This window comes from Zonotrichia albicollis, chromosome 4, assembly GCF_047830755.1.
Source record: "Zonotrichia albicollis isolate bZonAlb1 chromosome 4, bZonAlb1.hap1, whole genome shotgun sequence".
NCBI classification, from domain to species: Eukaryota; Metazoa; Chordata; class Aves; order Passeriformes; family Passerellidae; genus Zonotrichia; species Zonotrichia albicollis.
The window spans coordinates 55,831,896-55,856,241 of NC_133822.1; the positions used below are offsets into that span (position 1 = coordinate 55,831,896).

At 39.1% G+C, this 24,346-nt stretch overlaps 1 protein-coding gene across 2 annotated transcripts in view; it reads right to left on the reverse strand.

The window, feature by feature from the left end:
* Positions 1-24,346, reverse strand: part of PDZRN4 (PDZ domain containing ring finger 4) — a 228,605-nt gene that overhangs the window by 203,048 nt on the left and 1,211 nt on the right. For both annotated transcript variants that reach the window (XM_074539849.1, XM_074539848.1), the window contains exons 2-3: positions 22,420-22,506; positions 18,637-18,741 (exon numbers count right to left, since the gene is read on the reverse strand). In XM_074539849.1, the coding sequence (XP_074395950.1) occupies positions 18,637-18,741; positions 22,420-22,506 (192 nt within the window). The remainder of the gene's footprint in view (positions 1-18,636; positions 18,742-22,419; positions 22,507-24,346) is intronic.

Below are 24,346 nucleotides of genomic sequence, written 5' to 3' on the forward strand. Positions count from 1 at the left end.
GCACCCAGTGCACCTGAGCGGGTTTGCTGGTGACACCAAGCTGTGCTGTGGTCAGCATGGGGCAGGGAAGGGCTGACACCCAGAGGGACCCGCACAGGATTGAGGGGGGGTCTGTGCACACCTCATCAAGCTCCATATGGCCAAGTGCAAGGCCCTGGTCAGGGCAAGCACAAGCACAGGAACAGGCTGGGCAGAGAATGGGCCACGAGAAGGTGTCAGGGTTCCTGGCTCAGGAGAAGCAGGCAAGGCCAAGGGCAGCAGGCAGAGCTGACTGCACAGCCCTGGAGAGGAGCACTCCAGGGCTTCCTCCACAAAATGAGAGTTATTTAAAGGTTGGATAAATGGCACATTCCCAGCAACGGACAGCCCTGGCCAGGAGCAGTGGATCAGCCCAGCAGTGGGACTCTGGTATGCTGCACACCAACCTGCAGATGCAGACTAGCTGCAGGCAAACCATGTAGGTCAGACACTGCAGGTAGTAGCCCTGAAAACCCAGCTAAGGCCTCTGACTGATGGCAGGCTGATGCAGCTGGAGGGAAGGCAGCTGAGGTCTTGACTTGATAAATTCTCTCACCTTGCTCCCCATGTCCTTTTTGTTAAAACACATTCATTAACCCATTTCTTATCAGTGGGTAAATGTGATTCACTGAACGACTCAGTAGCATAGCTTTGTCTCCCAGTTTTTTGGATGCTCACTCCCAGAGAAGTCAATTGTTTCCTAATTTTCAAAGGACCTCTAGGATCTGATAGTTACCCTTGTCATTCTCAATCAGTGCTGGCTTTTCAGGAAATATATGTAAATTAAAATAATCAACTTGATTAAGCATTAAAACTATTATCAAGTGTTATTATCTGGATTTCCCAGACTCTTACAATATTTTCAAATTTATAATCAACCATAAGCCAATATTAAGCAGTTGGATTAGAAATTGTCCGCATCAACCCAAGGAAACTTCCTGACAGGATCAACAACAGTAATTAAACTAATTAAACATCACCGGCAGCTAACATTATTGAATGAAGTAAATCAAAAAAAGAGGAGGTAGGGAGGCATGTTTGCATTGTGAGGAAGTCACAATCTTGTTGAATTAGCATTATGCACCATGGCTTGAAGATCTTGCTTCTGAAAACTCCCTGAACTCATTAATGACAAAATCCATGGAGTGAAAGCTCTGATTAGACACAAAGAGCAGCAATAATTAATCAGTAGCAGACTCACAGGAAGGCATAAGTTACAGCACTGCCTCCCAAGGAGTTTCAGCACTTGCAAAAGTAGATTTAGCAGGCGAGCTACACTCCACACCTCAGCATGGGAGGCCAGAGCAAAGAGCCATCATCCTTTGGTTACCAGAGCTGCAGCCCAGCACATGAAATCAGAGGATACTATTCACTACAATCTGAATAGTATTGTTTTGTGCATTAACCAAGCTTCTCTATTTTTACGGTCTTTTACCAGTCTCAAATCTGTTTATATATCTAAACCAAAGGATCTGTACATTTTGATTTGTCTCTCCATACAAGTGCCTTGGGAGCAAGCACAGACTGACTCTAAAGGCAATGATGCTGATGGCAATGGGTGCTGCCACAGAGAACCACAGCAGCTTCCAGCTCTTCCACCACAGCAGCTCCATTTCCACCTCCAGGCAGTTCCTGCAGGGCAGTCATTTGTAACACTCAGCACCTAATGTGAAATGACACAGACCTCAACCAACTTCCCATGAAATGGGGTGGTCTACATCAAAATCAGGTATGAAAACTAAGGTACATAATACAGCTTGCCTGTGTATACAAATACACACATTCAATTAATTATGCACACTGGTTTGTTTGAAGGAGGAGGTTGTTACTTTTGTCATAATTTTTAAAACAAGTCTCTGAATTCAACAAAGCTTCTACAAAAAAATAAACTTACAAGTGTTATTTATAGAAAATTAAACAGCAATGTCTGCAGAAATATTTATATTTCCTTTGGAGTTCCTTGATGGTAATAAAATTACTAATAGTATAAATGCCTCCTACTGAAAGGGCAAATTCGTTCATCAATACTAAAGTATTTATCTATCGGTTTATTTACTATTTATTTATTTTAATAATTCAAAGTGGGGAAACAGAATGAATGAAATATACTATTACAGCCACCTAACATTTTATCATAAGTCAACTTGTGCAATGATCAACCAAATTTTGAACTCTACAATGAGCCAAGAACAGTTTTATAGAATCACCTTCCCAACTATTGAAAATATTTTCATAAGCAGTAGCCTCTGAGCACCCAGTATATTTTATATCTTTAAGCAGCAGTGTGTACCACAGCACTGAGGAAAAAGGAGGCAGATCCTGCAACAGTCCTCATCTTGCTGATTGCCTCTGTTTCTTAATGCATCTGTTCAGGTACAGCAAGGATTGTGCGTGACTATTTTGAACAAATGAGCATTCTGTGGACAGAGTCACTAATAGAATACCCAGCTAGTCAGTGGGAGTAGCCAGGGCTCTACTCCACAGTACTGTTACTTATCCATTGATCCAGCCTTTCAGCTCCAACTGTTTGGGCCCAGGTCCCAGTCAACTGGGTTTCCTTCAGAGGAATCATCTCAGAACAAGTTTACATGACACAGACTCCAACAGCTGCTCTTCAACCTGCCTCTATACTATTTGAGCAACTCAAATATCAGGAACTATCCAAGACCTCTCCACTTGGCAATGCTGTGAAGCCTTTTTCAATTGTACTTTTTTATGTAAAAAGGGAGAAAACAATATGGTAAAAATCAAATTAATCAGGTTCTCAATGCAAAACCCTGACACAGTTAAACAAAGTCTTTGCCAAACAATCAAGATCACAGAAGATAAGGAAATTACAAGAATTAAACTCATTAATTAACTACATAAAGCTGCTGATAACAAGACTGGAGAGTGCTGGACTCTTCTCCAATTGCTGTTGCACAGTCCCTCCTAGCATCTCCTGCCCCACTCTGCACACAGGAACATGACCACCTTCCTTCCTCTCCCTACTGACCTTACTGAGAGCAGCCCATGGCTTCACTCATGTGGCCCTTGACTTTTAATACCTTCTCTAACAGCCTTTGCAAACAGCACCAAACAAGTGCATAAAAATAAGAAGAGATAAGAATTGTTTCTTTCAGATGATTGTGGTCCCTCACTCAGAGCTGAAGGCTTCTGCACCAAGAACATGAGAAAATATGCCAGATGCATGAGCAGAAGGGAAGAAAAACAAAGTTAATCTCCAGGAAATAAAGAGAAATACAATGAAAGTGTCACTATTTCTTCAGTTCAACTAGCTGTCATTAACATGCAGTGGTCTGAGCATTATGTGAAAAACAGAAGTGATTACAGATGTGCAAGAAGAAATCAAAGTTGTTGAAATATTTTCGGCAGGATTTTATGAAGAAATACTGAACATATTTTCTCTATTCTCAAAATCAAGTAAGAAATATTTCCTCCAGTAAGATTTCAGATAAAAGCATGAAGTAAGAAGAAAACACATAGGTCTACTATTCTTTGCATTTGCCCACGGCTTTCAATTAGTATAAAGCATTTGTGTTTAACAGACCAATGTTATTTAAGATATAAAAAGCACTGATTGTTATTTTTTGAAAAAAAAATTAACAAGACGACAAAAAAAAAACCCCTTTCACCTAATACACAAATTGCCTGGAAACAATTTTTAATAAACTTTAAAAGTAAATGTAAATATTCATGCCAGACTGAACTTCCTCGGCTCACAGGTGATTTTAGATAACTACATATACACATATAAACATCCATCTGTTGTATATTTACATGTCATTATGGATAAAGCAATTGAAATATTTTAAATAATTGTTAAAGTGTGGCTGATTCACCTCAAGGTACACACTTGCAGATGATTTCACTGCAGTTTGCTCCTCTATGCAAGTCCCCAACACCAAAATGCACACAGACTCTCCAGAAAACTTTTCAAAGACCAACACAGACCTGTAACCTCAGGAGAACACGTACATTTTCTTGGTTATCCACAAAGAGAAGAGTTCTAACCACTGCATTACTATCTCAGTTTGGAGCAATAAGACAAGACATTACCAGAACTCTACAAAGCAGTTTAAAAACCTCACAACTTTGTGAAGAGTTGCTGGAGGAAATAGTGAGTTCATGCATTTAATTCACTCCCTTTTGCTCCCCACCACTCCTTATGCAGACTGAAAGTTGTGTTGCAGTATTCAAGCAAACACTGGCACTTGAAAAAAAAAAAAAGAAATCCTTTAAAGTGGTTACAGTTTTACACTTTGAGAAAGAGAATCTAATAATTACATGCTTTAGGTTTTGTTCAGCTCTGAATTGGTCAGGCTGTTGGACTAGATGATTGCAGTAGGTCCCTTCCTACTGAAAATAATCTATTCTATTCTAGTTTGTTACTTACAGTGCCTTTGGATCTTAAACACTTCCAAACCCTCACACATGAAACAGTAGTTGAAAAACAATAGCAGCTGCCTTCTGAACACAGAAAGGTACAGCTCACAAATTCTAAAAAGGAATTTTAAGTCCCATGCCCAAAGCACAGTTTTACAGTCATACAATGACTGAAGCTGGAAAACAGTTGCAAGGGAAGTTAAATAATATCCAGAGTGCACATCTGAAAAACCATGTAAAGAAAAGAAAATCAGACTGGAAAAGTCTGTTTAATAGATAAAACTTCAGCTGTTCCTTTTATATTATTCCCTTGTGTCTGACATGCTAGTCCATTAATATCTGAACTGTATCAAATAAAATGCTACAGGACCTACCATTAAAAAGTATTATATGAAATTGATACTGAACATTAAATATTGACACTGAACATTAAACATTTGTACCTTTCTTTTAGTCTGACTCATTTTTAGATTGCTATTTCATGATCATAGTTTACACTGGTGTTTTTGCTTTTGCTGTGAAGCATTCCCTGTTTTCTCTGTAGCTTTCAAATGCTCTAAGGTACTTGTACAGCCAACATCTTCCAAATGTAGTTTTTAATGCCTCCCCACAGAGGCATTCTCAGGACCAATGCATCTCCCATGTGTGTATCCTAAAACCTGATATGCTCATTCAGTGCTCAAATATGCTTGTTGAAACTGAGTGGAAACACGCAACCATGAAACTCCAGAATAAACTCTGGATACAAAAATCAATGAAGACAACTACGAAAAGGAAATATTATTTTGCAGGAAGGAATCCCCACATCTCTTATTTTGTCAGTCCTGGTCTAAAGAAAACCCCAAAATAATTCAAAACAAAACCCAAAAACCAACAAACAAACAAAAAAAACCACACCAAAAAGTCAGATAAAATTATCTTAAGTAAAAATACATAATAAACCTCTCTATAACAGTTTTAATAAAAAAAAACATTTGCCCAAAAGCCTTCCAAAATTTTACAACTGTCTTAGTTTGATAAAAGATGCCGCCTTTCTTCCCTTTTGTAAGTTAGACCTCTATACAAATTATTAAACCCAAAAGCAACAAAAGTGCAGATAAAAATTTCTTACTTTGAGCAATAGTTTTTATTGCTCTCTTGCCAAAAGGACTCTCAATCTCAGTACCATCCTCTCAATCTTTGCACAGTCTGTTTCTCTGAACAAACTCCATCTCTCTGAAGACTGCCGAAAAATGGAGCATTGCTCTGCTGCTTTCGACGGCTGCTGCCCTGAGCCATTTCAAACACACATCTGCACCTTCACTTGCTAAATCCCATCACCAAGGCTCCACAAACACCCATTCAGACTTCTCCACAAGCTGCCGGTGTCAGAGTTTGCTGACTCCCACGAAGGCAGAGGGAACAGTCAAAGCTGGGATCCGGCACATGCCCTCAGCCGACGCAGGGGCTCGTTCTGCTCCAGCAGAGCCAGCTAACCAGAGGTGCACCAACCATCCCCTCAGGGGACACAGACTGCCGTCCTACACTCGGCTTTACTTCACTCCAGTAGTAAAGATGTAGAGATTAACAGGACTGGATACGACATGAAACCATATGTCAAGTAATTTCAAAGCTAGTCCCTAAATAGGGAGAGTTTAACTGGAGCATTTCAAGTTGCATCCTTTTTCATGCTAATTCCTGCCAGATTTTGAGTAACAATGTTCAAAATTTAGTAATTGAAATATCTGAAACATGGAATAAATCTTGATCTTGTTGTTGTATGCCTATTTTGCTTGGTTAGTTTAATGAAAAATGTAACATTGAGAAATGTAACATTAGGACTATTGAGTTGGAGCAGGCCACCTCAAACAGGAGTACCACAGCATAGGAAGTAGATTCTAAGCCCAGTTTTGTACCTGAATTTCACTCTTTGTACTTATGTTGGCATTTTACATATGAGTTTCCATTTAATTAGTGAATTATATAATTCCAGAAGAATGGAATATCAGACCCACGTGAGAAAAAACATATAAAGAAGAATAAACTAAATTATATTATTTCTTCTTTAATTTTATTCATTCTGGAATGAAACAAGATTCAGTAAAGTTTGTTCTGACTTTAAATACTGAAGACCTCTGTACAAAGAGCATTATCCCAACAATCTAACCTCAAAAGCACTAAAAAGCACTAAAAATATGTTGGTTCATGAGAAAATTCCAGAAAGTTTAAGATGAATCAAACAGTTGCTTCAGCTGAATCTCTTCCTAACTCAAACATCACTAAGTGAAATATTTCAGGTTGAACTAATCACGTTTGCTAAAAAATATATTTCTAACTCATTTTCAATACTTGGAGAATGAGAAAATGTTGAGATATTTATCCATAGGCAGTATGAATCTCAACTTAAGTGTCCTGTGTGCTATAGGTTCCAATTTTAGATCAATTTGTTGGGCTTTTTGCAGTGCTTTGAACACATGATCAGCACTCAAACAAGTAAACATCAGACAGATAGCTTGACACAAGTTGGTGAATATCACTTTTAATTTTTCTCCTACTTAGTAACATGGATTAATCATGGTTTGGCCAATCATTTATTGGTAAAATGCACAATACATGAATTCAGGGAAAACAACTCATTTAAAACTGGAAAAAGCAGCACAAATGATGGTGCTTGCAATTTATAATTGGATACCACTGTTTTGTACCACACATTTCTCTATCCAATCCATTAGTCTCTTAAGTCTCATTTCATTTTTTAGTGGATGAATCAAAGGAAAAACTTAGCAACTGGATTATGGAGTTCAGGCTTCTCCTGTCAGAACAGATCTTTAAAGGCTTAAAGCTGAATAGAAAGTTCTTTGAGAGGACAGGGTATTTATCCACTAAGTAGCAGCTCTGATTAAGAAAGCAGAAGTTGTTATTTTTTGTTTTAAAGTACATAAAAAGAGAGAGACAAATGCAATGCAAGAAGTCAATAATGTACCCATAGAATTTTTCATTTTCTACTAAAACTCCCTGAAACACTTGGTAATGCCCTCAGCAGAATGGCTGTAATGGACTGCAGGGCTCTGACCAACATAAAATGAGTTTAAGGGATTGGATGAAAACTTTGTTCTTAAGTTGCTCTGCTAAGGTATTAACAGCACTGTCTGAACAGTTAATTCTCTGAAAAGTATTCTGAAACGTCATTGTGTTCTTTAATCTTTAAAATATTGTCTGTGGTTAGTGCTAATTAGAAGATTCAATCTCTGGGCTCAGTGATGAATAGTGATCCTTTAGATTTCCATTACCCCATAGCAGGAAAGAAACAAAAAATACAGAAAAATCCCACACTCTTAGTACAAGGGCACAGTATTTAAGTGACTTAGAAAAGAAGGCTGAAAACAGTGGTCTACATTTATTTAATGAGAAATTCTAGCAGTAATAAAAGTTCTTTTAAAAAATTATTATATGAACCATTTTTCCTTCTTCCATTTTCTTCTTATATTGAAAAAAATAGAAATATTCTTTCTAGTACTCAGACTCTCCCAGCACTATTTTTAAATAAAAATGAAAAATAGAAAAATCGTTAAAAAGAATTGTTAAAAAAAAATAAGGTATTTTGAGTATTTGGAAACAGAGAAGAGCCTATATATTTTTGAAAAATATCATATTTATTCTGCCTACCACTCAAAGAAAAAAAAATTTAAAACGTGTGCTAGAAAGAGCACAATGGCTTTAACACCATTCTCTTGGTTACCAGAAAGTAAATTTCTGTTTAAAAATTTCTCATAACAGCCAGTTTTCCATATAATCACACACTTAGGAGCATACCAAAAAGCAGTTGTGCTGAGCACTCGGAGATTTTATGGAGAAATTTAAAAAAACAACACGCAAGTGCAAGTTAGAAGTGTAAGTTATAGACTTAAAGTGTAAGGCAGAAAGTGCTGCTACACATCTGGCACCAGCATATGGCATCTGATTTGGATCAGGGCTCTGAGCACTGCAGGGGAAGTGAAGGATTCAGCTTTCTAGTCCAAATGCTGGACATTGTGTGCCTCAAAAAAATGCAGCTAATCTGCTCAAGAAGGGTACAACAGCCTGAAAGCTCCTGAAGCATTTATCTTTTAGGTCACAGTAGCAGCTACCAGAGAAAGCTGGGGGCCAGGCAGAGAGAGGTATGCGCTCAAAAATCTTGCTGACAGCATGAAGACCATGTGGCTCCATGTTTGCCATGTGCCAAAGACTAGCCTAAATCAATCAGACTGCCACAGAGAAGTGTAGGGATCCAGATGTTTTAATTCACTCAAGACAGCAAATCCCTTCCATTTAAAACAGCATGCCTTCTTCCCACAAGCTGCTGGAAGGACTTCAGATATTTACCCTCAATCAGCGTGGTTAAAAAAACAAATGCAAGATTGAGAGACTGTACTTGGAAACAGATGAGCAAACTCTGAGCCTCTGGGTCTCTCAAATGTTGCATGCTCCAAATAGGGAGGGAAAGACAGAAAAAGGGAAAGACCCTCATATTCTCTAGCAACCCATTTCAGAACTTCTCCCACATTGGGTGATGTGTTCTAGACACAGATAATCAGAAGTCATCCAATTTTAAAGTTGTTAAACCATTTAAGAGGAGTTTGGAATACAGTGAACTTCAAATAAGGTTTCCATACTTAACTAAGTAGAAATCAGCAGGATGTCAACAGTTCTAATTTTTTTTTTCTGTCATTTCTCCCATTCCCTCTCTATTTCCCAGTCTTGCTACTTGAAAGACAAATATTTTCCTCAAAGAAAAAAATATGTAAAAACATATCCTGTAAATAACATGCATAAACTTTCTATGTAAATAAACATAGGAGCCATGACTTATTTTGTCAACAATAGTTCATAAAGAAAATGCCTTCCAAAACAATTTTAATTAAGAAATGGTGTTGAGTCATTCTGCACTCCTTTCCTGTGGCAGCTGTGATTCAATCAAGTTGGGTCTACATACAACGTTGTAAAATTGCATTGCATTTGCAATTCCAAACAAGAGATATATTTACCAAAATGTCTGTGTATTAGTAACAAATCTACTTTGCTTAGCATATTTTATTTTACTAAGTATAGTCTTTGGTGGTGGTTTGAAGTGACCACATCTGCTCTTGCCAATTGGAAAATTGGTTTTTCTATAACAGTATGGCTTTAAATGCTGCAGAATTTTTAGAGAGAAGTTTTGGATGTTCAATTTTGGAGAGAAGTTACCAAAGAAATATTTTTTTTTTAACATTATCACTTTTATTTTCAAAGCATTTGGAAAGCACAGTGCTGTACATGCTTCTTACTACTCCTATTCAAAAGTTCTAAGAAGGAACATTCTCCCATTCAACACACTGCTGTATTTCACAGCTTAAAAACTGGATCATTAATTTTTTATGCAAATCCTTGAATAATTACTTCATTTAGAGCATTTCAGCACTGGAAGACACTAAAGGCTTTTTTCATTCAACCTCCAATTACAGACAACAGTGATTACCTACTCCTTAAAAATATAACTAGCTGATTAAGAAATAGAAGAGATCAAAGCCCTTGGAGCTCATATTCTTGGGATTGCAACAATCAGTTCAGTGACTTAAGAAGATTCTGCATTCACACAACACATGTAAGCTGTCAGCTCCTCTGACTGTGAAGTTGTCTCAACCACAATAAAGAGAAACCTTCATGAAAGGCAGAAGAAGGCTCTTTTCACTTTCTGAAAATGCCAAGAGCTTCTGGGTGCCAGCAGCATGTGCTGTGAGAGACGTGGCTTCCTCACACATCCTTCAGCTCTAAGCACCAAACTCAGCATGGTCTCAGACTTATCAGAGCTTTCCATGGCTGGGCTTGCCATCAATTATTCCCCTTCGTCTTGATCACATGAGCCTCAAAGGGTTAGATCTCCCTGATATCTCCTAAAGTCCTCTCTGAAGTTTCTGACCTTTTCTGCTTTCTATGTGATTTACAAGGCTAAGGAAAGTCACTGGAAAATGCCTTTCCCGCTCTCAGATTTCCATAGCTCACCAGGTTAGAGTACCTAGCTCCACAGCAACCATCAAGCCCACCACATCTCTAAGACAGACTTGGACCAAGACCAAGGCAATGGTACACAACCTACAGCCCAGTTGTCATGGAGATTTGGTTTATCAATGGATGAGAAAGCACTTCCTTCAGGGCTGCCCACGATCATCCCCTGGGCAAAGATCCAAGAGAAGGGTTTTCACACAAAACCTTGCACCTTCAGCAATAAAGATACATTTATATGATCTTGTCTTCTCTAACATAAATAGACACTGACATGTAAATATGTGTATGCAAATATTTGGAAAATTCCTAAACAAAACACTCCCCTGCATATGCCCTTCTCTTCCTGGGAAGGGGATGAAAGCAACAGCATTTGACAGCTGTTAGACAAGTTGTTTAATGCATTCCTGAAAGTGTTTAATGAACACCTCACACAAACAAAATTTCCTCTAAACCTACTGCCTCAGCTACATATAAAACTGCATTGCTCTGGCTGCTGGGCAAGAGGGAAGGATGCCCAGGTCTTGTTGTTCTGCAAGGTTTACCTAAAACCATTAAGAAACCCCAAAAATACTCATGGAAAGGAAGAGAAAGATGACATACAGCAAAGTCAAGATCAAACAGGGCATCTAGGAAGATGCTAAGCTTCAACTTGCCAAATTTCTGACACATTATACCAGAGGGGTGAGATCAGACACTTTCTGAAGGAGATGGGTGTGACCAGGCCTTCACATGATGCCGAGGGATCTGTGGCCCATGGTAGCAACACCATTTATGGGATCTTGAAGGTTCTTACATTACTCAGCTCTTCCACAGGTTAACCAAAATCCTTCCTACCAAACAGCATTTCTGAGTTGCCCATTTAGCAACTGCCTAACTCTGCAGACCCAGTACAGTTATCATAGTTCTGCTCCAGTACTGTTCCCCCTCATTTACCTACCAGAGTTCATGACAGTGTGTATAGATGATCTAACTTGACAATTCAGTGGCCCCTATTTCTACATGCCCTCCATTTCTTCCACACTTCCTATTTATGAGCGAGCACTAGAAAGTACTTCTGTGGAAAATTGAGGTTGGTGCTTTGTACTCTTTAATTGTAAAAATTCCCATTTTTCCTTTTTCTTACACATTCTACTTCACTCTTTCTCTTCTGCTCCTAAAGTGACCCATCTGTTGTAGAGATCCCCCACAGTCAGAGCAAAATAGAAAAATCTCATGGGAGAGCAGGGGTTATGCACATTCATGTGCATGCAAGATCCTGAAGCCTCGTTCATAATGCCTAACCTAAGTTGCCTAAACAAACACCCAGCATGGTAGAAGTAGCATAAAAAAACAGGGTAGAAGATGATTTTCACCACTTCCACTTCACATCCTCTCTTGACTTCCCTCATGCTGGGTCACATTTCAGAAATACTCTCCCACTTCTGCTTCATGCCATTCCAACCACCACAGCATTGATTTTCTTTGCTACTGGGAGCACCTTGCTGACCAAGATCCATGACTCACAATCTGAACAGACTTACAGAAAAGGACAACACTGCCTTATCTGTCAAATACACCAGCTCTGCAAATAAACTAGTTGGGGAGTTCATCTGATGGTCATATTCCAACCACGTTTGGCATTTCCCTCATTATTTAGATAAAAGCACTGTGAGCATACATATTTTCACAAAAAAAAATGCAGCATTATACTTGCACTTGTGCCTGGTTTCTCTGTGAGTACAAGACCAAGCAAATACAAGATGGAAAACCCTCCTACAGGCTTGGCCCCCTCTAAAGCTGCATTCACAGCAAGTTCTCAGTTTGTATGTCAGCTTAAAAGACCCCACCTCTTAGAAAACAAGGCATTTTAGAATTTTTTCATGATGCTGTGCTACACAAGTATCAAAAAGTATCAAATAATATTTTGCCTCTTTATGGATGCAAGACTTCATTCAATCAACTAAGAGATCAAATAGTGAATTTCTGTTCATGCAATCTTGTCATTCACTATATATATTGGACAAATTTCACCACTTCTTAAATATAATTTGTTTTATTTCTTCCAGTTCTTTGGGACAGAAAGCATTTTGTGAAGTCTTAGTAAGACTAATATACTTCACCAAAAAAATCCCAAGACATTTTAGGTCACAGAAAAATAGAAGTCCTTTTTTTTTTTTTTTAAACACAGTGAATTTCTAGAATATTAAGTGCTTTTTTGGAAGGAACATAACCTTTTTCTCTAAATGCATTTTAGTTCAGAATAGAGAGGAATGCAGCTACCTCTAAAGACCTGTAGCAAGTCCAGTCAAATGCAGACTACTGTGAACTGAGGCAACAAATTACAGAATTCAGGAATTCCAGGACAACCACAGTCAACTTCAGAACAGACTGTATACCTTGAACACTAAATTCCTCCACCTACAAGAGATCCAGCCCTCATGGCCTTTTGATAGAGGGCACCAGCAGCAGTAACCATCTTCCAGCTAACACTTGCAGCTTGAGTTAAAACACAGAGAAGGAAAACCCTAAAGTACTGGTATTAATTCAATCAGGGAAGCCCATCTATCACATTTTAAAATAAGTATCCTAGGTAGAGGATTTCCTGGTTATCAGCATTTGCTACCTGCCCTCCCAAAGTCAAGGCACTGTAAAGTTAGAAATGCAAGTATCATTAAACAAAGTGTCATGTAAGACACAAGACTCTGGAAGAAAGAGGGAAATTCATGTGTATTGTCACAAGCACTTACCTGGAAAAGGGCAGGATGAGTATACAGATACAGCTCCCTGAACTAGTGTCTACTTCACACCAGATCACCACGGGATAATCCTGACTCTCTAAACACCTGCTGGCACCAAGCTCTGTTTGAGGAGGATGGGTGGATGCTGGTCTAACACAGGAGAGCCTCTGCCTTAGCAAAAAGAGTAATTTCCTGGAGAGGTAAATTCAGTCCCTTTCAGGGAGAGACCACAACCAGGATCTCTTGCTTTTTGGAGGCTTTCTGTTAAGTAAAAAAGCCAGGGGGGGCAGTAGCTCCAACTCAACGGAAGTTATGCAGACCAGGTCACACCCGACTTAAAATATTTACTCAGACAGATGAAGGATTACAGGTGTCCAAAATCCTGTATCTCAACAGGTGAGGTAGAGGTGAAAAGATTCTACAGACATTTCTAAGCCTGTGGTTTCACTAATTTATTATGCCAGGGATCTTCCACACTAATTAGGAGTTATCTAATGATTGCAGGTGCCAAAACTGGTTACCTGCAACATAATGTTATGAGTGTGTTACAGATTTAAGAGAAATTAATATAGCTAAGGCATATTTTGATGCACTGAAAGCTACACCACTAAAATTAGTTATTATATTAAGCTTTCTTAGCTACCATATAGATTTTACTGGCCACATCTTGTGCAGCTTTATTTCAAAGTCATCCCAATCTTCTGGCTCTGATCCCAGCAAGACATTTTAAGACTCACTACTTCTACAGACATAATCTGACACTGAATATTCTTAGCCAAATAAACATGACTAGTATCAAAGATTTTGCTTGAGCAACATAGTGAGTGTAATGACAGAAACATGCAGAAGATAAAACATCACAAGACTGACACACAGCACAGTCAGCAGTCTGGCAATAGTTAAAAAAGTCTCTGTGTAGGCACTTAGCAGATGTAAGTTACTTCTGCCAGGATAAGCCTTAAGACTTCATCTTTATTGAAACTGGCTTTGCTGACATGTGCTTCAAAGCCATTGTGTGAATACTCTCCAAAAAACTGGAAAGAACAAAGGGAAACATGGCATACAGGATGAAGCCTTATTTATCATCCACTTATGGAGCTCAGGCTGCATGAACAAAATACACAGTCATGATATATAAATGCATCTGTCTTATTTTCAGGCTTAAAGATCCCAGACTAAAAATGCTTTCCTTTCCCTTCTTCTCCATCATGCCTGCTTAATTCATGAGAATCAACTGACTAAAATTCAGGACTTGAGAGTTTCACTTGAGAGTTAAAGAACAGAAGTCTTTTCCTTGCAGTGCAAGGAACAGAAAAAGACTTGAGCCTTACAGTTGATGATGTGCTTACAGTTCCACATATTAATATTCTGGATTTCAACCTAGCCCTTTTTATTTGCATAGAAAGTTTTTCATTGCTGTTTTGTCATATGGCAAACCTGCTTTGGCAATGTTAATTAACAAGGAGCAAAGTTAAATAAAAAGGAGCAATGTTAATTGCTCCTTTCCCTCAAATTGATGAAGAAAAGTTCCTTTAAAGAAAAAAAACAAAAAACCAAACCATCAGAAATTCTATCTGGATTGTAAATTCTGTCCTGGTCATATATTTTATGTACAACATTGAAGTGATTAAAGCATATTCTGCAAGACACTGTGACTTACAAAATGGAAGACTGTGAGAAAAACAATCATGGGGTTGTTTTTTATTCTAAAGCTGGGCTTAAAAAGAGAGGACACCACACACCAATATCTGTAAAATCAGTATCATACAAACAAAAAAACCAACTCAAAGAACTAGTTCTGACTAGCTTGGTAACTAGGCTTTAAGTGTTGTGCTTGGAGATCTGGCCAGTGTGGTGCCAGATTTATGTGAAGCTGAACTGTCTGCAAATTGAGGTACAAGTTTTCCTCCATATGGAAAGAGCTGCTTTCAGCATTAACTGCTCAGAACTATAAGTACAGATAAGAAAACAGCAGGTGAAACATTTGTGTGTACCAGTAACACTGCTAAGGGTCATAGCTGTTTTATGCTGCCTTGAGGAGGTAATCAGGCATGAACAGGGATGAGCAATGGATTTACTCAGCAGGATTGATTACCATGCAGTAAAGGGGAGGTAAAGTGATGCTGAGCTATATAAATGAGAACCATTCTAAACATATTTTAATAATATAATTTTCTCCTAGATGCAAACAGAATTCTTTGAACTAGCACAGACTAATAAACAGCTCTGTGCACTGTTTGCTGCTTGTCTCCTCCTGACAGGATTCAGAGGCAGGGTGGAAAGGAAGAAGGCAGAGATCCAAAAGGTGGAGTTCGGTTATTTGCTCATATCCAAGGGTTTCATGTTGGGAGTCACAGATATCAGTGCTGCATCTAGATTTATGAGATGCATTTTACAGAAGGTGAACAGTTGTAGTCCTTGAAAACATGATGCAGTGTCAATTTAAGGGAACTACATTTTTGGATATAAACTTCTGAAAGCATCAGAAGACCATGACATCTGCAGGAAGCTGCTACACAGAAGTAATTAATAAGGGTTTATTCTTGATGAAGAAATAATGATCATTTGGGGCTTATAATAGGATTCCTGGAAATATATACATCTATATCTCAAAGTGCACATCATTGTCCCAGGTCAGCTTTACACTGCATAAACAAGTAATTTTTTTCACAGACAGCTAAACCTTTAATAAAGAGGGTAATGCTGTGCCTGAAACCTGTTCTTCAGTAGAACAGTGAAAACAATCAGCAAGGCTCCTATGACAGTCCCCCATGCAGTCCCTTGACACAGGGGATCTGGGGTTCTCACCCTGTCACTCTCAAGCACCACCTCGCTGCCAGCACACAGGCATCTGTTTCAGCTTTCAGGTCCTCATGCACAAAATATGCTCCCCTGAGGGTAAAGTCCAAATAAACACCAACTCTCTTCAAATGAAAGTGTCAGAGGGTCTATATCCTGGGCATATGGATCTCAAAATCTTCCAGCAACTCCAGTCATTCTTGTGGCACTTGTACACTTAGAATAAATACCTCAAGGAAGAAATCTGATTCCTTCTCTTGGCATTCTTTCAAATACCTTAATCATTTGGCAGTGTTGCTGCATAGATAATGATATATATAAAATAAAAGGCAACACTACTTATTTTTACCAGCCTTTGCTCTCAATTCTATCTGCCAGTGCCATAGGACTGTGAAATCCATTTGCTGCACTAGGTTGCCCACGAGATGGTCATCTGAAATGTGCAAAACTCACCACAGTCAACCATGTGCAGTGAATTATTGTTAAACATGTGATAAACCACTGAAACAAATTACCTTCTTTATTTAGCAATATGCCTTGAGAACAGATTTTCTAGTTTAAGGGGATAGTTCTGTCCATTATCCCATTAGATACACATTGCTAGAAGGACCCTGGGCATCCAATTGCCAAACAAATGACTTAAGCTATCAAAGGCTCTTCAAATAACATCAGTCCCTTCTGCTCTTGATTATTGAAGAATGGCCTCATAAAATATCATCCATTAGATCAGAGTACCAAAACAAAATGAAAAGCAAATAAGAAGTCCCACTTCCTATCAACATCTCACCAAAACTCACATTCCATATACCTGCCAATATTTCTGAAATAGTTACGCCACCCTGATTGTTTCCTCACAGCAAAAGTTTTCAGAATGATCTTTCACAACAAACCACATCAGAGCTGGCAGGGCATTCTAGTGCAAGAAGACATTGATAGCTATGCATGGGCAATGAAAAATTCAATGTTCTGACTCCAGATGTTTCCTGCATTTAGCATAGAGGAATAATTACTTCTTTTCTCTTCCTCTGTTTATTTTGGTCTAATAAATTTTGAAACACTGAAACATATACTAGAAATTTTGGCCTAACCCAAAACATTTTTAAAGGCTTGACTGAATACAAGAGTTATATACAAAGCTGTTGCACATTAATATGGTGCTCCATTTAGAGCTGTATAAATACTTCTGCTAGATTGGATCTGTAACATCACACAGAACCAAAATCTGTTTCAGTATGATTTTATGTAGCCAGAATTTTTCAACAAGTAAAAATCAAGTATCAATTATGGTGAAATTTTGAGATTTGACCTCACATATAATAAATGCTGCTTTGTAACTTTATTCTTCCTTCTTCCAAAAACTCCTCATTTTGTCTTAAAAAACAAAGAACTATAAAAGAACATTAAATTAAAGTAGGAAGTGTTGAGCAAATGCGTGAAACTACATAGCTGGTCAGTCTCTAAAAAAAAGCCCAAAACACAATGTGGTAAGTGAAATAGTAATGTCAGAAGAAAATAGTTCTTTACAGCATAAGGCTGCTGTTCCCAAAAAAAAAAAAAAATAAATGGATCTCAAAGCTTTGTATACCTTAGGGAAAGAGATATCTTGCAAGTTCAGTTCTGCTCCCAGTTGGTGTCTCCTAGAGATACATCTATATCTGCCAGCCAAGAGCATAAGCTTTATTCTTCCAAGAAAATATATTCATTTGATTTCATACACTGCTCTGGGCTCCCAGCATTAAAAGCAATGCCAGCATTCAAACACTCTTAGCTTATGCTTTTAGTCCTTAGCAGGTACAGCACACAAGAAACCAGCAGCAGAATTCTGCGTTTGTCTTCCAATCCACTTATTTAATGTGTCTTTGTTCAAACACCCATCCTACTGCAAGTTCACACCATGCTTCTAAGCCTTCTCTGAACTTGCAGAGCTGGAGTGACATGGCCTAAATAAACCCAGCAGCCAGCAGAACATGCTGTCACTGTGAGCTGGGTCAGAGCTGGGATGGGAAATCCCCAAGGATCCCATTTCAGTCACCCTTGGAAACTGCTCCTCTGAGATTTCTTACAGGGCTAGCTACACGTACATGTGCAGGCTAGACATCACCCTATTCTTCCAACTGACTTACTTATTTATTATTTGTAGTTATTTTATGAGAAAAACTGCTTACAATGCAGGAGCAAACCGAAAATTCTATGCTAGCATATTACATGACCATGAAAGTGCTTTAGTGATTCAGGTGAGAACAACAGATGATCTCCTTCTGATCATACAGCAGGTAGTGCTTCCTCTAATTGCTAAAGAGGTTTCACAGCAGTGATTAGCAAGCCAACTTCTCTGCCTTGTCCCAGAGTCATGAAAATAATAGTCCCTACACAGGACAAAATCAGTTTCACTAAACATGTGAATTTTCAGCCATTCATCTTCTTTCTCAACTTAATGAAAAGAAACACAAAATGCTTCTATTGCTTGCTATTTAACTGTTGACACCTTTGATTCACCTAGATCAGTTTAATCCCCATACCAGTAAATTTATTACTTGTTGGAAAAATCCATCTTGTTCTTTAATTCTAAGAAATGTTCAAGCAGTTCAGTGTACAAGAATCATGTTCAGACACAGCAAAAGAGGAAAATTACAACCTACTTAGGGTGAAAACCATAAAATCCTTTATTAATCTGATAATATGACAGACTAATCCATTGGTGTGGGTTCTTTTTTACCTCAATAATCCTGTCATGAATTTGCAGGCCTTCTGCTTTGTCTGCAGGTCCATTTTCCAAAATCTTTGACACATAAATTCCCTCAGCAGATTCCTCCTGGTTGTTCTGTATCAGGCAACAGGGTAATTGCAAAAAGATCCACATTAGTACAAAAACTGAGAGAGTACTAAAATCAGCAGCATTAAAAAATGTAAATCCATCTGAAACATGCAGCTCATTTTTTTAGCTCCTTGAATTAAGAATTAAGCTCCTTGAGATTTTTTTAACTTGCTTAACACAAAGTAGCTATTAATCAAAAGGACAGAATTAATGAACTATTCCAGCAATTTTTATAAGATTATCCATTTACTTCCGGTTATTTTAGTCTAAATGAGACACAGTGTGCAACAGTAATCTGATCCCAGCTGAAATACTTGGAGCAAACCTCAGACTTCACAGCAGCCAGTGACTAGCACATAAATGCACAGTGGAAGACACTCATAAAAATGGATGCACAAGTGTTTCTCTCAGAAGGAAAAGGGCCCCTGCAGTACTGCTGCTTGCAAACTGCCTTACTGCACTTGAAAATAAAGCTCCAAGGAACAAAGTGACATGAGATAGCTGGCACGTAACAGTGAGAGGATTTGGCTGGGACTGGTTAACCTCATAAATCCTGTTCACATGGGAGATTGAGAACTTGCTCAACTATGAAATCCACACAGACGAGCTGTGGACAAAAAGAGAATCCATCTCCAGCTGATCTCTATGCAACACTAAGTACAACTCACATGAGATCAAATTTAAACCAGACAAATTATCTACCACAGCTGCAATAATATAACTGATGTTGGAATTACTTTATTTCATCACACGATAATTAAAAGTATTTTAAAATAATTATTAATAAATAACTAATGTCAAGCAGACACTGCCTACTTACAGGGTTTTAAATGTTTATACAAATAATAACCTAGCTAGCAATAACTGAAGCAATCTTTTTCCAGCCGATTTATGCTTTGGATTGCAGTTTATATGATGCTTATTTTCCTTCTGTGACTGGTGAATCCCTGACCAATAGCCCAGTTCATGTGTGCACAGGTCTAGATCCTATACACTCATGGGGAAAATGCTTTATAACTTTTTCTATTAAGGAAACTGTGAAGACATGTAAAACATACTTTACACAATGTGGCAAAATTCCTATGGAGACTTGACCCAGGTATATTTAAGGTCAATAAATATTTGTTCAGCAAAATATTAGTCAGACTATGTTTTCATAAATTCCTTTTTTCCCCCTTTTTCACAGAGACTCATACATGTCAGGAAAGAGGCAAAAGGGAAACACAGTAACAGTTCTAGCAATATTTTGAAATTACGACAAATAGATTTCCACTGATTTCCCATCTAAGCAGTGAGAAACGAAACTCTGACAAAAGAAGCATAATGGCCATTAGTGAAAATACAAGAGGGACGTGGTTTGGTTTTAACCTGAGAAAACAAAAAGCTAGATTATAGCACCTTCACCCACATAAAAATGTATTTCTTTGCATCAGAAATTTCATTGACTTTTTCAAAAGCAATCTATGACCTGTTTAAATAAAAGGGTACTTCAGTCTAGTTTTTGGTCCCCATCAGTTGCATGTGCTGGTACCCACCACTCCTGCCAGGAAAGCAGCACAAGGCACACTGAGCTCCAGCACTGTCAGGCAGCCCAGGGGCTGTGCAGCACCTGTGCCTGCAGCACACCTCCCTGCAGCCTGGCTTTGATGTGCCCTCCTCGGGGAAGCATCCCCCCAGCCAGACAGAGCTGGGGCCCATCAAAGCAGCCTTGCTCCCTCAGAATCATGAATCACCTCTCAGGAGCACACTCATGAGAGGCAAGCTCCTTTCTGACAAAATAAAAGATGATCCTATGATGAGTTATTCCCTTCCTCTCCTCCTTCCTTCAGGTAGAAGGCAAACAGTGGGGATGCCTGTTATGGGCTGAAAATAAACACAGCCAAATGCATACAGAAAGTATGCATTACTCAACTCATCAAGAGTCACCTGCTTTCCAATGGAAAAAAGGTGCATTGCACTTGTAAAACACAATGTGATGGAGAACACACCCCCAAGCAGATGACTAATACAGAGACATCGCTGTTCGGCTCTTCTGCTGCAAGAGCTAATGTTTCAAAGAAGAGCACTTTTTCTCTGGACAGCCTGAATGTACAGAGAACCTTCATGAACTCTTTTTGTCTTGTGAACAACTCCACTATTTAAGCTTTCCAGCAGAACTTGGTGTTTTCATTGTTTGAATCAACTTAAGCATTTTTTCCTGTTCTTTCCTCAGCTCCAGATACACTGAGTCTCACTCTGATACCTGGAAATGCCAATCAAACGCCTGTGGTAGTCACATTTGTTAAAATAAGAACAAAATGCAAAAGAATTTCCAAACTGAACTTCAAAGACTCAAAACCACCTGAGATCCATCCCAGCCTCACAACCTCACGCATCTGTCTCCAAATACGAGTGATAATAGAAATCAATTTCCCTTTCTCTGTTTGGCAGTGTTCTCAACACACAGTGGTACAGACCTTCATATATTTATCATTTACTCCTTAAAACTACAAAATATTAAGTGAGTTTGTGATACATATCACTGTTGCAGTATACACTGTCAGCATCTAAGTCCTTTAAAGAAGCTCAGTTGCCACCCCAAGAAAACTGAACACATGTTCCCTTTTCCCTGCTGTTCTCCTAGAGATGCAAAAAAGAGACATCACAATGCAATCCAAACTAAAGATTGTCTGAATTTTGTTACTGCTATACTCAAATATGAACATAATCATGGCATGTGTGTTTTAACTTGCAGCCACCTGTTGTCTCATCCTTCCACTAGAAAAATCTAAGAAACTCCTGCTTTGGATTTACAGCCCCATCATCTGATAACTGCTGGTCTTGATATTTACCCAGAGGGAACAGTAACTGCAGCACAGAGAGTGGACTGATGGGAACAGACTCTTTGGCACCACTAAATACAGCTTCAGAGCAGAAGATTGCCGAGCTAATACACAGGGTCCTACTCCCCTCCTCAACAACGCTAGAAGGCTACAATTCTCCCCCTAACAAGAACCTGATCAGTACATAATTATTACCAACCCTTTTTAATCAACCATTAATCTTCCAGTTTAACAGGTTTCTTTACCCTTCATATGCAATGACAGTCCTGATTAAAACTTTTGGAAAGGTGAAGTAAAAAAAAAAAAAAGCAAGCATATTCATGTGTACTAGCCTCCTAAGTGGAGGCCAGTGATCCTTATGCATATTCTATGGTTTGCAATGAACTTTCTAAACCTAGACTGATGAGATTAAGATTCAGTATTGGTGAAAACCATTTCAGTTCATAAAGAAAAATTGAAAGCAGGCATGTGAGAACAGGACGTGCTTAAACTATCTGAGCCACAGAAGCAAACTTTCTTCTCTCCTGTAAATGAAAAAAATAAAAAAAGGCAAGCTGTTTCACAAAATTCCAAAGGCTTAATCCTGTAACAACGACTTTTACAAGTATTTCCATTGAACAGTTTGCATGAATACATATTATTCACATGGGAACTGAGTGCAAACCAGCCTAAAAAAACACTATGAATGCTCTTCCAAAAAATGGGAATAACGCAATTCTCATGAGATAACATCCTCCAAACAATTACTCCAGGTATACCTGATGATAAACAGTACTTCTATCTGAAGAACAGATTCCATACCTACTGTGATCAAAAGTTACTCTTAATTAACAGTGTCACCTAGAGTTACTTTTTGCATTACCTGATTGGGTCGTCCTCCTATAATATTGAAGCCCAAAGTGTCATTTTCTCGGTGTAGCATGATCATCAGTGGTTTGCGCACTCCTCCCTAAGAAGCAAGAAATTAAACACTGATAAAGAATACAGTCTCAAGAAGAAGTTATTAAATGAAAACTTATTGCATGGAAGATTTTTAGCTGGAGAATATATTAAGATAAGGCTTGAAGGAAAACTAGGCTGGAAAGACTTGGCACTGGAGAAAAAAAAAAAAAACAAAGGAAAAGTCATGATTCGCTGAAAAGTTAGCAGGTAACACCTGATTATCTCCAGTTATCTTCAGCTGAGCAGAAAAAAAGGGCAGGTTTTGGGTGTGAGGAATGCTTGGCACCACTGAAAAGTCAGAGCTCCAGATGTCTGGAAGTCTCTATAAACATAAAATGGCTATAAGTGTTAACACATTAAACATACAGATTAAAATACACAAAATTCTAATTTTCAGACCCCAAAGTCCTACCAGAACACATTTTAAAGCAACTTTCAAAGAACACAGAGAAGCTGAAAAACAGCTCTTTATCCCAAACTTTTTTCTCTCCAAAAAGCATCCAAAACATCTGTAAAAATATAGGTTGTATTCTCAAAAAAAGGCTTAAAATATAAAGCAGACACTGAGAAGCATAAACGGAGTAAAAGTCAAAAATGAAAAAAGAAAAATCTTTTCTTTCAGTGCACCAGGTGAATAATTAAATTTTTTTTTTAAAATTAAAAATTGGAGGCTTTAACACAGCACTTTTACTCTGAAACACACATTTTATTGTGTGAGGTGTTTTATGCCCCGACGGTAGATGTGAATTTAATTCCGTGTGTTTTTACTGCACGGATCGTTTTCCTCCCCGGCTCTGAGCGGCGATGCCGGGGCGGCAGCGCCCACAGCGCCCCCTCCCGGCGGCGGGGGGAGCGGCGCTCCCGCCCGCCCCGCACCTCGGCCAGCGACAGCACCAACTCCAGGCCCTCACCGCCAGTCCCGACACCTCCCCTTCCTTCTTCTGCCACCGCTTTCCCCCACACCCCACCCTAGCAGTCACTGCTGGCCCTCTCCACATGACCTTATCTCCAAGAGATGAAGCAAGTGTATGAGCACACCTCTCTAAACCTCATGGACCAGCTAACCAGAAGAACCTTAAAAAAAAAAATACTCAAGTTTTCAGAGTTCCTCAATGCCACGAAGACCTGTGACCTGTATTCTGAGGCATTCTGGTGTCCTGTGAACAACATCCCGTTTCCCATTTTCCATGCAGCAGGCATATGCCTAGCACACTACATTGCTGCTTCGGGTGTAAGTTTCACTGCTCAGACCTTTTCCACCTGGGATTTTGCTTCCCAAGAGCCCACGTACATTTAGGTAGAAAGAACAACTCTTTGCATTAAAATACTTCTCACCACGGCTGCAATCAGCAATGTCTGAGCCTGCTAGTGAGCTCCCAGGCAGGAATCAAAAACCAACCAGTTCCATCACAGCAAGTGAAGCCAGCTCACCGCAACTCTCGCATGGTTTGTTTTGCCTAAGGAGCGTGTCAGTCTCCGGGCAATGTCCTCAGATCCGAGGGGAGGGCGCAGCACTGCTCCAGCCTCTGCTTATCATCGGCGGTAGCTGTCACACCGTTCTACCAAAGCTTTGCTGTCCTTTCGACATCCTTTCCACAGTCGACAATAATTTTACACTCAAGTTTTTTAAGACAACTTCTCATCTGCTCAAATAAAAGTTAAAAGCCAGCTCCACGCCCCTGAGCTGCCACCAGTACCAGCTGGAGCAAAACCAGCAGCAGGAGCAGCTGGGTGCCTGGAGGCGGAGCGGTCTGATGTGGACACCCTGACCGGAGAGCCAGGACCCGTTTGCCAGCTGCCGGCCCAGCAGCGAAGCCATCTCCCCTCCCGCCCCTACCCCATCCCCT